The sequence below is a fragment of the Toxotes jaculatrix genome, chromosome 5 (genome assembly GCF_017976425.1).
Source record: "Toxotes jaculatrix isolate fToxJac2 chromosome 5, fToxJac2.pri, whole genome shotgun sequence".
NCBI lineage: Eukaryota > Metazoa > Chordata > Actinopteri > Toxotidae > Toxotes > Toxotes jaculatrix.
In genome coordinates this window covers 24806163-24823311 of record NC_054398.1, presented here as the reverse complement: position 1 = coordinate 24823311, position 17149 = coordinate 24806163, and the positions used below count along the sequence as shown (strand labels likewise).

General features: G+C 39.7%; 1 protein-coding gene across 1 annotated transcript; it reads left to right on the top strand.

The window, feature by feature from the left end:
* The first annotated feature begins 979 nt into the window (after positions 1 to 979).
* Positions 980 to 3779, top strand: LOC121182295 (alpha-1,3-mannosyl-glycoprotein 4-beta-N-acetylglucosaminyltransferase C-like). The gene is made up of 3 exons (XM_041038725.1): positions 980 to 1108; positions 1795 to 1942; positions 2623 to 3779. Exons 1-3 carry the CDS (start codon positions 980 to 982, stop codon positions 3777 to 3779), a joined length of 1434 nt encoding a protein of 477 aa, XP_040894659.1.
* The last annotated feature ends 13370 nt before the right edge of the window (positions 3780 to 17149 follow it).

The window sequence follows — 17149 nt, the reverse complement described above, 5'->3', positions numbered from 1 at the left end:
TCATTATGGTGCCAATGAGCCATGCACAGTAGCCTTTGTCACCCTTTATTGGCATCTGGGAGGAAAGTATGGCTAGAACATTTCCTCTGCCACACCAGTCTCTTCTGAGTAGTGGCCATTTTCATTTTTTTTTTTTAATAAATGGTTGATTGATTAGACCAAAATAATTGGTAGATTAATAAAAGTAATAATTTGTTACAGCCGTAGTACTGAGGCATCATCTGTAAATGTCTATTTTATACTCTATTCTCTCTCTTTGCCTTCTCATCTTTTCCCTTTTATCTCTTTTTTCTATGGACCTCAAATCTGAAATAAAGTGAACTGAATTGAAAATTGAATTGACTTTCCTCCCTTGAGTCATGGTGGCCCCAAATCTACAACCAGAAAAAGTCACATTATAACAACATAGAGGAGTATGCTAGCTGATAAGAGCAGGCAGAAGCATCTCTTTTTCTCTATAGAAGTGTAAGAACATATTGAAATGCTGGCTATCGTCCACAGCACCAACCTTCATCAATGAACAGCTAAAAAAAAACAGTAGGGTGGGGGATGTGGACACAGCTGCCAATTTGTGAATATTTCCATTGTTATTAGTAAAGAAATTTTATTCACATCAGTAATCCATTGTTGAGCACATCAATATCCTTTATGTCCTGGAGTGCCTTCAGTTTTTCTCTCATGTGATTTGCCAATCAGTGGATTTGGTCCACCTCTCTCCCAGGCTCATTATCTTTCCCTCTTTCTCTATCGCACATCATTAGAAATCTGTTGAAGAATAATTCTGATCCTAGTGGAAGATAATCACGTCATACTTGGTCATATGGTCCTAAAATTAATTCCCCCACAATCTGTTGATGATTGATAAAAAGGCAAATTATACGCATGCAGCACTTCAGGCTGACGACATTCAAGGCAAGCTGGCCTAGCATGTTGTCTCTCATGGTTTTCTCGTGCAGATCCCAGTGAGAGGGCGTACGGCATGAGGCTGGTGTGGAAATCCCTGGACAAGATGAGGTGTCTGAGGAAACGCTCCACTATTCCCTTCCTCGGCTTCCTCATCACCTTCCTGCTCTTCCTGAACCTCTACATTGAAGATGGTTATGTGCTGGTTAGTAAATTGTGTTGTACACATTTATTTTTCCCAATTGTTTCTAGCAACCATTTTCTAAATTAGAAGTTTAGATTAAGTGCTCACTTAGTATTTGTACACCTTCTTGATGTCTGAAGAACAAATTTAACCAAATATGCTTTTAAAACCAAATCTGTTCTTGTATTTGTTCACTCCACCCATGTTGTCCCTCCTATAATTGCTTGTTTTTAAAGGAAACGTGTTTAAATTTTCATAACATGGACCCAAGTTGAAATCATCCAGATGATTTATTTCTTATTCATGATGCCATCAAAACTTGGTGAACACAGTACATTATCTGTGTTTGTTATTTAAATTATTAAGAGGGAGTTCACATTTTCAGCTCTCTGGTGCTCTTCTCAAGTCCATTTACTCAGCTATTCAAACTGCCTGAAGGGGTTTTAAGACTCCTTTTGTCTCCAAACATCGAGGGTTAGCTCAGCCACATCAAAACACATATTGTCTCAAGTTTGTACAAGATGTTAATGACAAGTTTACGAAAAGAAAAGTCGGGTGTTCTCTACATCTGAATTATTCACAGTAGAAATTGAATTTCCTTCCTGTCCCTTTTCTGCAGTAGTTATGACAGCTTGTACCCGTTTTTTTTTTTTTTTTTTTTTATTCATAATGTGCAGTAATGTTGTGTTTTTCATGTTGTGTTCCAGGAAGAGGACAAAAGGCAGCTTAGGGAAACATCAGTCCACCCTCCGAGCTCAGAACGATACGTTCACACCTTCAGAGACCTCAGTAATTTCTCTGGAACCATTAATGTCACGTATCGTTATCTCGCTGGAACCCCGCTGAACCGCAAGAGTAAGTTTAGTGTTTCTTTAAAGAGAAATTTACATTGACAGTTTTTTTTTTGTGACCACGGGGGAGTTACAATAAGTCATTGTGTGTGAATAAGAACTAAAATTTAAAATCTATGATGCTGGGATTTAAAGCACAATCATAAAATGTAACTGCTCCGTAGAGAGACTTTTTATTTCCTCAAAATTAAACACTACACATAACTATTCTCCAGTACATCGTGCTTTATTCCCAAAATGTTTATTTCTGTTTTTCAACTGCAGCCGCATTTTCAATTTAAATGTATTTAAGAAAATTAATCGATCACTTGTTTTCCAATTTCTCACAGCCATGCTGTGAGAAATTCTCATGAAATGATTGTGACAATGTGATTTATTCTTGATAAATAATCTAATAATAATCTTCTCTAATAATAATCTTCTACAAACTTTATTGATCAATCTCTTCCAATGTGATTGCTGTTGTGTATAAATAGGAATAAAAAGAGGAATGTGTCTGAAAACAAAATTATTCCAACAGTGTATTTCCAAGGTAGAGAACTTTCTCACTCAAATTACAGGTATAGCTTATTTTCAGGGGAACAGTCTTGACATTAAAATCAGAAAACTCCTTGAAATGTCTCTCTGCAAGCATGCCATTTGCATTTCCAGTGGTAAAATAAAATATTTATATTTTGTTCCCAGAGTATCTTACCATTGGACTGTCATCAGTCAAAAGAAAAAGAGGGAACTACCTTTTGGAAACAATCAAATCCATCTTTGATCAGTCCAGTTACGAGGAACTGAAAGAGATTGTGGTTGTGGTCCACCTGGCCGACTTTGACCTGGTCTGGTGTGAAAACCTGGTGCAGGAAATCACCAGGAAGTTTGCTCACCACATCATAGCCGGACGCCTGCTGGTGATCCAGGCTCCAGAGGAGTATTACCCGTCTCTGGATGGGTTGAAACGGAACTACAATGACCCGGAGGACCGGGTCCGTTTCCGCTCTAAGCAGAACGTTGACTACGCTTTCCTCCTCAACTTCTGCACAAACCTCTCTCACTTCTACATGATGTTAGAGGACGATGTGCGCTGCTCCAGGAACTTCCTGACAGCGCTGAAGAAGGTGATCACCTCCAGAGAAGGTTCTTACTGGGTGATGCTGGAATTTTCTAAGCTGGGCTACATCGGAAAGCTGTACCACTCCAGAGACCTGCCTCGTCTGGCTCATTTCCTCCTCATGTTCTACCAGGAAATGCCCTGCGACTGGCTCCTCATCCACTTCAGGGGTCTGCTGGCCCAGAAGGACGTGATCCGCTTCAAGCCCTCACTTTTCCAGCACATGGGCTACTACTCTTCTTACAAAGGAGCAGAGAACAAGCTGAAGGACGATGACTTTGAGGAAGACTCTATTGACATTCCTGACAACCCTCCTGCCACCCTTCACACGAACATCAACGTCTTTGAAAACTATGATGCCGCCAAGGCTTATAGCACAGTGGACGAATACTTTTGGGGGAAGCCTCCCTCTACTGGAGATTTCTTTGTCATAGTCTTTAACAAATCTACCAAAATTAGTAAAATTAAGATTGCAACTGGCTCTGACGACCGGCAGAATGACATTCTTCACCACGGAGCTCTAGAAGTAGGAGAGAAACTAGTTGGGACTAAAAAAGGAAAACAGTGTTCGTCCTATATCACATTAGGGGAGTTTAAAAATGGCAACATTGAGGTTCAAGATGTAGACCACAAGATTGCCTTTGACATTGAGTGTGTACGCATTGTGGTGACAGCCAGTCAGAAAGAATGGCTTATTATTAGAAGTATAAGTTTATGGACTACACAACCTCCCAGCCAATGAGGACAATACACAAAGACTCTTAGTATGTCATAGAGGCAAAGGGTTTTTTTTATTATTATTATTATTATTAGTTAATGTATGTACTTCCAGGTTTGTTTATTCATTTTGTATGTATTTATGGATACTCATTTTGATTGCCAAATCAATCTATAGTTTTTTATACCTGCAAGTTGTAACCTGAGTGGAGCATCTTCCCAGTCATTCTTAAGGACTGTTCAGCTAACCTCAGAGTATTCGTGAGTGTATGTTTCCTTAAGTTTTCCCATAGACTTTTATTTATTTCAACCTATAGGGCTGGGTGATAATTCAATGTGTTTTATCAACCCTAAATGATACTGTATTATGATGATATAATCATATTATGTTATTGTTTCACAGCATTCCTCTGTCCAGGAAAGGCTGACAATATTCTTTTTTTTTTAACTGTCAAGAAATCCTACAAAAAGACCAAATCCAACAATGAATCAATCCTACTAACAAGTATTGCCATGTAGCCAAAGTCTGATATATTTTATTCCTCTTTACCAGTGAGCGCCATTGTTGTCCAAAAACACATCGTTGAGCTACACCTTTGCACTGGGTGACATGTTACTTCATTACCATGAACACACACTTACACTGTAGTTTATTTTGAGTCAGTCCCACATACTCCATCCTGCTTAAGTAAATGTTCACTACACTTAATGTGTATTCATCCCCTGCTGAAAATAGTCCCCAACAAATGTTCTGAAATTTCAGTGCCCAGTTGCTTCAATAAATTGCTTATCTTTAAAAAAAAAAAAAAAAAAGAAAGAAAGAAAGAAACAATATAATTGTGACCCAATTTTAAATATTTTTGTCATCACTAGCAATGAATGGGTTTGGGGCTGAGTGCCACAGACAGTGTGGGGAAAGTACTGAGAAATGGCCTACCACATTTTTGGCTTTGGTCTTTTCATGAGATTTGTTGATAATGACAGCTATATAGAATCAGGCCGGTATAATGTTGAATGAATTAAAAATCATGAAGTTATTGAAGGTTTTGTTTTACACATTTAGTCCAGTGTAAAGTGTAACAGTTAAGAACAAGTCATTAAACATAGTATCAAACATCAAGTTCATTTTTTTACATAAAGATTTTGCATACTTTTGTCATATTGTGATATATCAGTGTTAATACATCAATGATTCTTATTCCTTGTCGTGATATTCATTTCAAGCACATCACCCAGCCCTAATATCATTTCTGAATGTTTTTGAAAGCTCTTCAGAAAGGTGCTGCAAGTGAGGAATGAAGACAAATCTCTCTTAGGGAACAACATACCACTGATTTATTACAGTTTTGTTCATTTCATTAAAGTTGACTACTGTTGCTTTTCTAAATTATGTCTAAATTTGGAACCACTAATTATTTATAAATAAGGGGAAAGATTAGCTGTTATGAAGTGTAAGTAAATATTTTTTATTAACAGGTTCTCAGTGGCACTACCATCCAATTAAAGCTATTGTGTCTTTGGCAATCTCCCCATGACTGATGTGAAGCCTGCAAAAGTGTAGCCGTGGGATTTTTCTCTGAGAATGTGTACATTTGGCCCTTAATTATTTGCCTCCCTGAAAACCCATCAGAAAAGCATCAGAGGTCATTATTGCCTTGAATATTCGTCATGTCACACCCAACTTTTTCTGTTTCAAATATTCCTTCTTGTAATTATCTTCTCCGTTATGGTAGAGGTAGGCGTGTGAGTGGGCTGAGCTCTTTCACCAGCACTGTATGTTCTGTCCAGGCTGCTGACAGGAGAACAATGTTTGTTTTCACCCATCTTCTCCAAGAGCTGAGATTAGATTGCACAGTGAAGAATGGGCCAGGTCTGCTCTTAGGTCTCTTTTTTTTCCCACCACAGCACAATTTTCCCCTAGTAAATTGGTCTGTGTTTGCCTCACTCTCTACACCAGCAAAACAACATCTCCCCTGGAGCTATAGGATCTCAATTCGTTCTTTCCCCAATGTTTCGCTCTCACAACTCCAATGTTTCTGCTCCTACATGGCTGCCTCTCTGTGATCTTTGCTCTCGGTTCATACAGTCTGCTGCTGCTTTGGGGAAACTTTCTTAGCTTTCCTTTGAAGATCCTTTTCAAATTCCCCACCTTAGTCTATGTTGTTAAACCGCTAACATTTGCAAGAATTAATGCTGCACATGTTAACTCATCATCACCGTGATGCTCAAAGCACTTCAGAGCCGTGCTTTAAAAATAGCCTTGTCATTTTCCATGTTCATGTAATTATAATCTGCCGGTGAGCAATGTTCAGTGACAGATTAGTTTTTTCATTGAAATGGCATCAAGAAATCACTCAACAATGCAATAAAGAGGTAAATGTTTACATAACACAGACGTTCTTTTGGAACAAGAGGTGGAAACAGATTGTCATTAAGCATGCTGCGACAGTTTTGTAAAGCTTTGTTCTGCTGTTGCGATAGCCACCTGTTCCATGTTTTCTCTCAAGGTCTTGTTCAGTGTCACAGATCGAGACCTTTTACAGATTGGCTTGTATCACCGCCTCGAAATCCTTCCTCAGCAAATCCCCCCTGTACTATCTGAAATGAAATTAGAATGCCCACCACCTCACAATATGGCTTATTGTTTTTCCTCAGCATTTCCCTTGGAATGTCGCTATTCATTTTGGTGAATGATTCTGTGACCTGCATGTATCAGCTCCTTGGAGGAGATCTTGTTTGAATGGATGATGCTCGGAAATACAATCTGCATTGTGCTGCGTGTGTGGCATTCTTTATGACGCACAACATGGTGCCAGTTCAGCCTAGTATTACCTGCTTATGAGCTATAAACACATGATGTCACCACAGGGCAGTTAGCTGTTTTACAAGTGTAATGGATGGCTTTGATACGCCTCCTGCCCAAGCAGAGCAACTGTATTGTGAGGCTGATTTTTCTGGAGGAGAAATTGCTGTCTGATCTTTATTTGAAATAAGATGCCAGCCAAAACTAACTGCACGCTGCAGATTTATGGACAGATTTACATCTTGGGGATAACAACAAAAGCTGCATAAAGTCTTTGCTATTGGCAGCATGTTTGGAAACCACAGTCCATACTGGGGGCTTGAGTGAACAGTGTGCATGGGATCAGTTATACATTTCACCTAATACTTAAAAACTGTTCTTTCCTCCTGTTGAATATTTGTGGCTAATAAATGGCCACCTTCACTGTCCATTTGTCAAGAATTAAACACTGACTCTATTGACAGATCTCTGTGAGGAAAAAGGGCAGATATCTGTTGATCACTCCCAAGTTCGTTTAATTATATTGGCTGTGATGGTCCGATCCCCAAAGTTCAAGTGATAAATGTGAATATGATCTGTTGGTCCTGAGTTATTTGAAATGTGAGCTGTCTTCCAGTGGAGCATGTACAAAGTGCATGAACAAAAGCATTTTCAATGGATAAAACTCCTTTTGTACATCAGGATCTATGAATTCTTGTTCAGCTTCTGCTAATGAAATTGTACTGGGTTTGTACGTAGAGGCCTACCGATATTACCTTACTACAGGTTCGGAGTTCACACGTGTTGTATATTGTTAAGTGGAGCGAGTGTGTTAAGATGTTGTTTCTGTGTCTGTTTTACTTTCCATCGTTAAAATCGTTCTAAATGGTACTGTATTGTAAGATGACATATATTTTTTTACATGTATCATTTCAAATGTTGTATTGTATATATTGTACTTAAAATGAAATTAGATTAAACGAATGAATGCCAACTTTGTGGTGCACTGACTGTCGAGACAGAGCTGTGTGCAGGAGAGCTCAAGAGAGCACAAAATATTGAATATGTGTCTGCAGTGTCAGGGCTGGGATATTGGTTTGAATGCCTTGAGGAGAACAAGACACTATTTACATGACACCAAATCAAAAATGTCATCCCTCTGTCTTCACCTCAACATGTTTCGTTTCAGTGTTAAAAATGTTTATAAATAAAAGTGGAACATGCGGTTGTGGCATCCATTTTAAATTAAAAAAAAAAGAAGAAGAAAAAAAGGATAACTGACATTTGCAGTTCCTTGAAACTTGCAGTGAGAGCAAGCTTGTTTGACTCAGATCTTGCTGTAGCCAAAAGCAAAAACCATACATTATTCATTTCAATATTCATATGCTTTCTGCTTTTTTTTTTTAACTGCATACTTAATGAAGGTGTGAGGATGATGCTTAGGGGGATGCTGTGCTGCTTAAAGCTTCATGCTCTTTGTGTATTTGTCAGGAGGGGTCATACATTTTCCTATACAAAGTGAACTGTCAGACACCTGGGAACATGGCTGACAAGGAAAACAGGAAACTTTAGTGTTGTTGATAAAGCAATTCATTCAGTGGAAGGTACGGTATATTTTTTTTTATTTTCTGTGTAAAGGGATATAAGAGCCTCAGTACAATAAGTGCTTGTTTAATCTCAGGTATCCGGAGCCTTTGATATAAAATATTATACAATATCTTCAAGTGAATGCACAGATGTCACTCGTATCAAGTGTACCCTATAACTTCAGATCATGGCTCACAAGTAACACATTTTTCAAAATGAGCTGTTGTATTTTTTTTTTTTTTTAATCCACTAGGGCATACAGTGTCACATCAATGTGGTCTTTGATCTCTGATCTTCATCTTTATCCTTTCACATACAGATGGATATTAAGCCAAAACCAACTTGAAATGCACAGAACATCTTTGTAGTGAAACAGTGTCCTGAAACCTTTAGTGCCACTGGCTCAACCTGAACGTAACAGTAAACGGCACAGTGTATATAGCAAAACAAGCTCAAAGGTCTACAGCCTTCAGCTGCATTCAGCAGTCTATGTACAGCAAATGAAGCTGTTTCATGCATCATCACATGACCCAAGCATGGAGGTGGCAGTGGATAAGGGTCGCCTCTTCAATCATTCTCTGGTCACCCTCTCATTCCTACTTGATGACTCTGACCCCTTTCCAGCCAAAAGCTTTGAAAGTTTAGTTTAATTTGTTGTACACAAACAAATGCTTGTCAAAAACAGCCTGGGGTTACAAATGTTTGTTATTTGATAGAGAATTACAGACAAGACTCACTCCCAATGGTATCTCTGTGGTTCTAGATTAGCTGTTGATGGGCAAAACTTGTATCATCAAAATTTCAACATTTCACCAAACTAAAATAAACAATTTAATTATTAGCTGTAAGACATCTTGCCGGTTCAAAAAAAGTTTAACGTATCTGGGAAACAGAATTCTCTCCACCCACAGAGCAGTGAATAATCTGTTAATTGAACAGAGTAGGCATTAACAGTGTCATACTAATTGCCATCGCCAATTTGGTATTTAGATGCAAGAGCATCTGGAATATTGCAATTTATAATAATGTTTGTACATTAAACAAAGAAAGAAAATAGAGAACAAAATGTAAAATGAACATGTAAACATTTCAAAAGTTTAGGAGTAAAATGATACAGGATCGATGACAGTCATTACGGGTTTCATGACAAATTTGATAAAGGCTACTGTTAATAAACTGAGTATGAGGCTCAGCTCCATTAACACCTTCAGGCTTTCATAGTACCAACACCATTTCAGAGACCTTGAGCATTTTGTCACAGTCGCCCCCACCCCTTTCCATATCCTGTCCTTCAAAGTCATCCAGAACCAAATGGAAGGTAAGCGTACATGACGGCTGGGTACCTGAGAAACCACAGCTAATGCACACTATGAAGGGGCCAGGGTGGCAAGTAAAAAACCAATATCCCACATAACAAGATGTGCACTGTGCACAGTGGGAGACATCAGCCAATCAATTGCTGTGGTTGCCATGGTGCTGCCAGCACGTACCTACACAGGAGGGCAAACCCCACATGATACCAGGCTGATATGGATTGTGAGGATTTCCTCATTTGCCTTTTGATCTGCCCTGCTCTCGTGCCTTTTGGAATCTGCCTCTGTGGAGGGATTTTAATTCCAGCTCACATTCACTATCCATCCATAAAGAAGCAGCAGCAGCAGTGTGTGCAGCAAATCAAAAGAACAATGGACACGGCCCGTTTGATTTTTTTTGGCCGCTTCTTCTCTCAAGGTGCAGACGAAATATGTTTTCAAGCACACACCAGTGCAGCATCAAAGCTTGTCAATAGCTTTTGAGTAGTACATTTTGTGCTGTGTGTTTCATGGAGCGTTTGCAGCATAGACCCACATGAGGCAGGTGCACAGGCTGAGGTGGGGCTAAGCTGGAGAAATGGAGGTGGGGAGATAAAAGGCGTGTTGGTGAAGCTGAAAAGAAGTGCAATGAACAGACGAATGGGTAAGTACAGGGATTTAAAAGTATTGAAGCGAAGCCGAAAGCAGGGAAACACAAAGCAGACGCAGGTGATGAATGACTCGTAATAACCTGGCAAGGAACCTGTGATTGTGTGTCTACCAGTGATGGAGGGGCCCCTCAGTGTTCAGGTGTTCTTGGACTGATGAGCAGCCAGTTGCGGTGGATACCAAGAGGCCCGAGCCAGCCTGCGTGGCTGGGTATTGAACCAGTTTCATGATGGAAGAGGAATAGGATATATTCTTATCTGCCAAATCTGGGATGAAAATGGTTGAGGGCGAGGATGGAAGTGCATTCAATCATCATTTGTTTCCGGATGATGACAAATCAAAGCTATGTAACACAGAATGTGCACACGTGCAATATGGAAGTTTGAGCTGTGGTAAAAAGGGACGAGGTTTAACTGTGTAGGTCACAAGTTTAATTACAGGGGTTAAGCTGCGTTCTTATTGCATAGATGATCCATTGCAGTGCTGCAGACAACCTAAGAAATTCTTTTCATTTGCTGTCATGATGTTCAACATTAACAGTGAACCAGCCCAGCAGAACACTGTGTGCTTCATTTTAACTACTCCCATGGCATTTACAGGGTCTTCATGAGAAGTGGAGATAAAAGGAATGGTGCTGCAGGCACTGCTGGAGCCAGCTCCTGCCTCAGAGTGGATAGTCCCTACGGCGAATGAGGGTTTAATCGCTCCCAATTGCTTTGCCTCACAAAGGTGTGACCCCCCCCAACCCCCCACTGCTACCACCACCACCACCCTCCCATCTGTCTCTCATTGTTGCCAGCGAACGAATCTTGCCGCAGGGAGATGTGCTGCTACTTTTCCTCTGTCCCTTCTTCCCTAAACCTCCACTTTCAGTTTTGTAATGCCTTTGCCCAACTGGGAACAGGGAAAGGAGTAATCAAAACAATTACATATAAGTCCCATTTTGTTTCATAGGAGACTTGTCTTTTTTCGTGTGAATCATCCGCCAAAATGAAACAGGTTGTGTCTTGGGGGCTTTTTGTGGAACATCATACAGGCAGCAGCTGTCACAACACAAGAAAAGCTTCAGTGGCATGCTGGTTATACCAGCAGGTTTATCACTTGGCTCTTTTAACAAGCGATCCACAACCAATTACCAAAAAAACAAAAAAGAAAAAAAACAGAAGAAAAGTTAGGAAGTAACACGCGAAGCAAAAGCAGTCACCTTGATATGTTCACACAAAACAGTTATCAGAAGATGTTCTTTCATCAAGAACAGTAGAACATATAGTAATCTGGATCATCGTGTAGAAAACAAAGCAGCCGCAGCACACGTTCCACTGCTATCACCTCTGGGGATTGTTATCTATTTTCTCAAAAGATTGAAGAAAAAACTCTCTCAGTGCCAAGCTTACCTTACAGTGTGCCTCGTGATCAGCCAAACAGCTGAAAAGAAAAGCTAGGCAACGTGTTGGCAGATCAACTGAGCCTTGACTTTGATGAGACAAAATGAGCTCACCACAAGATATAATACGTTGCCTGGCCCTCCCCACTGTCTACTGTTCATATCTATCCCCTACAGTAACTCTCAGACTCCCGGGCATGCCGTCCGAAATTGTAAAGGCCTTAATTAAAGATTAATGTCAGGATTTCTTGCATGCGCTGCTTAGATAACTCATTTCCCAGGGCACATTGCTAAAAACCGCCCAGGCTGGACACCAGATTTTTCGGCTTTCAGAACAAAAGCCCTCAGCTCTCTGGCCAACACGATCCTTCCAGCTGAAGGACAAGCAATAACAGCTCTACTGCTGCCATTGCAATGCCACCACTGTGACTGGGAATGGGGGGGAGGTTGAGTCATTTTAATTATCACAGGCAGGCAAAGAGACACAATTAGCCAGTCGAAGGCCTGCTGCACCGACTGCTTGTCCCTCCTCCCCTCGCAACAATTACTGAGGCTCGTCTTCTTCATGAATCCTGTTTATAATGTCAGGGCATGCCACAGAGTGGGGGATCAGTTTGTCTGTGGGAATCAGCCTCGTATCATATGCCTCTTCACACAACGAAGGTGTAGATACATGGCATGTACGTACAGGCAGAGCCGTTCAATCATTTGTATGCATGTGTGTTCATGTAAAACTGTTTTGTCAGCAATTTCAAAGAGATGCAGATAAGCTCTGTCCAACTCCAGTGGAGTGCCACAGTGCTGCCACTAGTGCTGTAACACACTGAAAAAAATGTTTTGTTGAATTTCCTCAATTTTAATGTTGAAAGTGGTTGCACGCAATACATTCATCTAAATCCAGACATATTTTTTAAGTTGGCTGTACTTAATATTTTTGAGAAATTTCAATTAAATTACGTAAGCAGTTTCAGCACAAAAATTTGTAGTATTTGTTACTCTGATTTCCTTAGTAATTCTAACTAAGCCCATGTTTAATTTACTTAAATTCATTATGTAATTCATATATTGTGGTTAGCTAATTTGTTATTGTGCTTTAAATTAAATTGCTTTATTCTACATATGTAAAATATTTTAATTCAATTCACAATTTTATTTAAAACAATCAAAATGCATATGTAGATGTGGGTGAAGCCGAGAAACCCGGTATACAACAAGGAGTTGTGGCAGTCTGGAGCAATTCCCAATTCCATTTTATTTGACAAAATAAAATGGAGTCTTGTTCAAAAACTCCACAGTAAAAAATGCACATTGGGTCAACCAGAAAGATAAAAGTAAGCAAAAAGGGGGGAAAAAAATTCTCAAGAGCACTTCTCAAGAAGAATCAAAATAATACAGAACAAAAGAATTCGCTCTAAACTGCTTTTCTGGTTATAACCTTAAAGTTTGGGCACATGGCAGGAGCTATAATCTGGAGCTGTGTTCAGGAGCTGTGCTTCTCTCCTTTAGGCTCCGGCCACCACAGCCTCCTCACTTTTATACTGGTGGACTGCACCAAGAAATCAATATCAATTATCTCTTCCAGCACACTTACAATAATCACAATACTAAATAACATATTATCAAATAGAAGTTCAGTTAAACTTACTTTAAAAACACATATTTCTTTTTAAACAAGATACTTATACAGGTCATTTCACCACAAAAGACAAAACACCCCTCCCACTCTACCACACTTGGTTTCTTCCCCTGTGAACCCCCCTATTTAACCAAATGGACGGCTCCAGCTCAGGTTTGGCTGTTCCTGGTCTGACAGAGGAAGAAGTGCAACAAAGGAGACAGGTCAACAAAATTTAAATTCAATAAATCAAACACATGATCACAGTGTGACTTCTCTCCTTCACCCCCTCCTCCAAATGTTCATACCACACACATCACCACCAGCACTTCACACCAGGATCAACATTCTGATAAAATCTACCTGAGAAAGAGCACATGTAAGGCACATGTGTAACACATGTGCCTTACTTTAGTGCACAGGGTCTCCCTGTGACAGTAGCATAAAACAATTTAATTATTTTGATTCTTCTTGAGAAGTGCTCTTGAGATTTTTTTTTCCTCTTTTTTGCTTACTTTTATCTTTCTGATTGGCCCAATGTGCATTTTTTACTGTGGAGTTTTTGAACAAGACTCCATTTTATTTTCAAATAAAATGGAATTGGGAATTGCTCCAGACTGCCACAACTCCTTGTTGTATACCGGGTTTCTCGGCCACCCCCACATCTACATATGCATTTTGATTGTTTTAAATAAAATTGTGAATTGAATTAACATATTTTACATAATGTAGAATAAAACAATTTAAAGCACAATAACAAATTATGTAGCCACAATATATGAATTACATAATGAATTTAAGTAAATTAAACATGGGTTTAGTTAGAATTACTAAGGAAATACAAAAAAGTAACAAATACTCAGAATTTTCGTGCCAAAAGTGCTCATATAATTTGTTTGAAATTACTAGTACAGCCAACTTAAAAAATATGTCTGGATTTAGATGAATGTATTGCGTGCAACCACTTTCAACATTAAAATTGAGGAAATTCAAAATTGAGTAAATTCAACGAAACATGTTTTTCAGTGCAGGGCTGGTTGGTTTCTCTGTCACAAAATACCAGGTCTTCTTTCCCGGCATCTCAAGGTTGTTTCTGGTTTTTCCCATGAGTAAGATCCACAGACAGAGGCATATTAACCACAAACACATCAGCTTCCATTTTTAAAGTCAGTATAAGAAGGCTAGAGACTGAGCCTTGCAGAAGTGTAAAGGGGGATACGTTGATGGTCTGTAATTGAACGGTTTCTGTACACCTCAACTGTGGGATTCTCAAAATGAAAGAGCCTCACACAAATGAAAAGAAGTGCACCCCAGCAATATCCAGCAGCCTGTCCAGGCCAGTAGATAACAAATGCAGGGTTTCACATGCAGTGTATTTGCTCTGGCAGAAATGCTATCTGATCCTTGCTTTATTTGCTTAACATTTCATAAGCCAAAATGACTGAATTATTGCAAGGGCTGCTACTGTGTAAGCAAATCTCCACCCTGATACAGAGAGTGAATGACAGCTTCAGTCATCGATTCTGTCTGGTATTGCCTTCTTGTTAGCTCTTTTTTGTGGGGGGTGGGCGGGGGGGGGGGGGGGGGGGGGGGGGATAAGAGCTGAGTTGATGATTTTCATACTGCAAAATGAGTTCCCCCACCCAAGTCAATTGGTTTTCTGAATCTCGATGCCTCAGAGGGAATTATCAGCATTTCAACACTGACAATTAACAAAGAAAGAAAGAAAGGAGAGGCTTAATTAACTCAAGACAATCAAAATGAATGTACCTGCTTGACCCAGTTAGAGTGTTTTCCTTACAGCTAGTGACCCAGGCTGGATTACCAACTGGTATCACAATCAAACATGATGAGAGCCCTGTCTTTAAAAGGGTCAAACTTTAAGATCTTCATTATTTTAGTGTGTGGTTCTATGGTGGATACACCACAATCAAATTACCACACAGGCTTGATAGTGTTCTAGTATAGAAGGATGGGCTGCTGTCACCATGTTCTCTCATGACAAACAGGCATAAAAACAAAGACTTTCTGTGATCACACACACAAAAATGTAGGTTGGCTGAGATGAGGGGTGATTCAGAGGTCTGAAACCAGGTTTATCAGATCTATTATTAGCTGACAACATAGTCTGTTGTTAGTTTGTACGGCAAACACTGACTTTATCAACAGGCATCACAAAGCATTGATCTCATTTTGGAATTAAAACGCCTTGAGTGACCCGAGTCTTGAGTCTCTCTTTTTTGTGGCAGTTTGTCTCTATCTGCTGTCTCACTCTTAGTAACTAGGGGTCGTTATTCACAATTGACAACGACAGCCTTACCTGTGACAGTAAACAGCTCCGACATGGCTTGTCCCTTCACTGCCACTGCTGAAGGCTTCAGTAATGCTGCCCATATGTGAGGCCTAATTACTTTCTCGGCCGGCCCCTGCAACAAGGTCGCACTTGTTATGCCACCGTCCCATCCACACAATCAGATTTCTCACAAAGGGAGCTAATCTCATTCCTTCACAAACCATTATCTTGATCGCACTGCCTTTTTACGCAATTTGCAATGCTGTCCAGATGAGAGAATGACTTTCCTTTAGCAGGAGTGAAGACGCTCATCAGCATCCCACTGAGAAGTTTCAAACTGTCAGCCAACATCCACCAACTCCAAATTGGAGTTAAATTGAAGAGGCGTCCGGCTGGAGAAAGGCCAAGACAAGCAGGCCCAAGCATCGCTGCAGCGGCAGATGTCGATGAAGGTTTTTAATGGAGTTGAATTAATTCACGCAGGGTGTAATTTGTCCTGTGGATGTGGGAGGCGTACTAAGCCTGAACTTTTTCAGGGTCACAGGAGTCGTTATATTGATAGACATCTGCTGAGGCGGCCTGCAAATTTGCAAAAACTGACAGATCTGCTCTGATGTTGAGATAATGATAAATTGCATTCCTCCGATGTGAGGCCTGTTGTGAAGCCAGAATTATGTCCTCAAATTTGCTTGACCAGTATTCTGCAAAGGGACAATGTCACAGTCATCAATATGTAAATAAATACTGATATATTTTTCTACTTCATTTTCCAAATATGAATTGGTTCAGCTATTGGACGTCCATGTAGACATATGTTCAACTATATTTGAAGGACCCATCTGTATTTGTTTTTATGTTCAGAGTGTTTACATTTTGAATATTTTAGCATAAGGAGTGTGACATAAAGATGAAACATTGGCAGACTTTTTCTGTTTCTCAGCTAATCATAACTGAAAATTGCTGAACTGAAAACTGAAAAAAAGTATTTTTTTTCCTCCAATTTTTACAAACCAGTATTGATTCACACAAAGTAAATGCTATTAACTTAAATTTTCTTGTTTTGTTGGTCCAGCCTGATAACCAAACTCAAGTGCCGTTTTCACAGTTCAGTAGTGACTTACATTTCTGTCCCATTAAGGGTGATTCAACATGGGCACTTAGGTAGGTTTCTAGAAGCAGTTCATTTAAAGTCTGTGACATCAGTCAAACAAATATCCAATATCTAATAGTTGGTATCACTGTAAGTCAGTTTACAAGAAACTGTTCAGCTACATCACTTCCAGCCATCAGTTTTTCTCTCACTATTTTTCTGGTTTTTGCACAGGAAGATAACAGCCCCATTCTGGATCCCACCTTCAAAGCTCTGATTGGCTTAGTAGTGTTTTTTTTCCTACCAGGGACACTGGTGTCAATGACCGCAACACCAGATCTATTTGAATCACTGGAAAAAAATCCCATGGACACACCATTCAAATCTTTTCTGCATATTTATAGATCTGAGAGCATCAGCAGGTGACAGTTTTGTTTTTTGAATGTTGGTGGTGAAGGCAACCTTGGTTGTTGTTGTTTATCTCTGCATCATGTATTGTGGCTAGACTGCTATAGACTGCAAGGCACATAATTACTAAAAGGTAATGTCTTTCTGCTCAGATGGGTTGCCAGTAGGGATGTAACGATACACTCCACTCACGATTCGATACGGTTCACGATTTTTTGGTCACGATACGATTTTCTCACGATTTAATCAAAATAAACTACAGACAATGAGCAAAT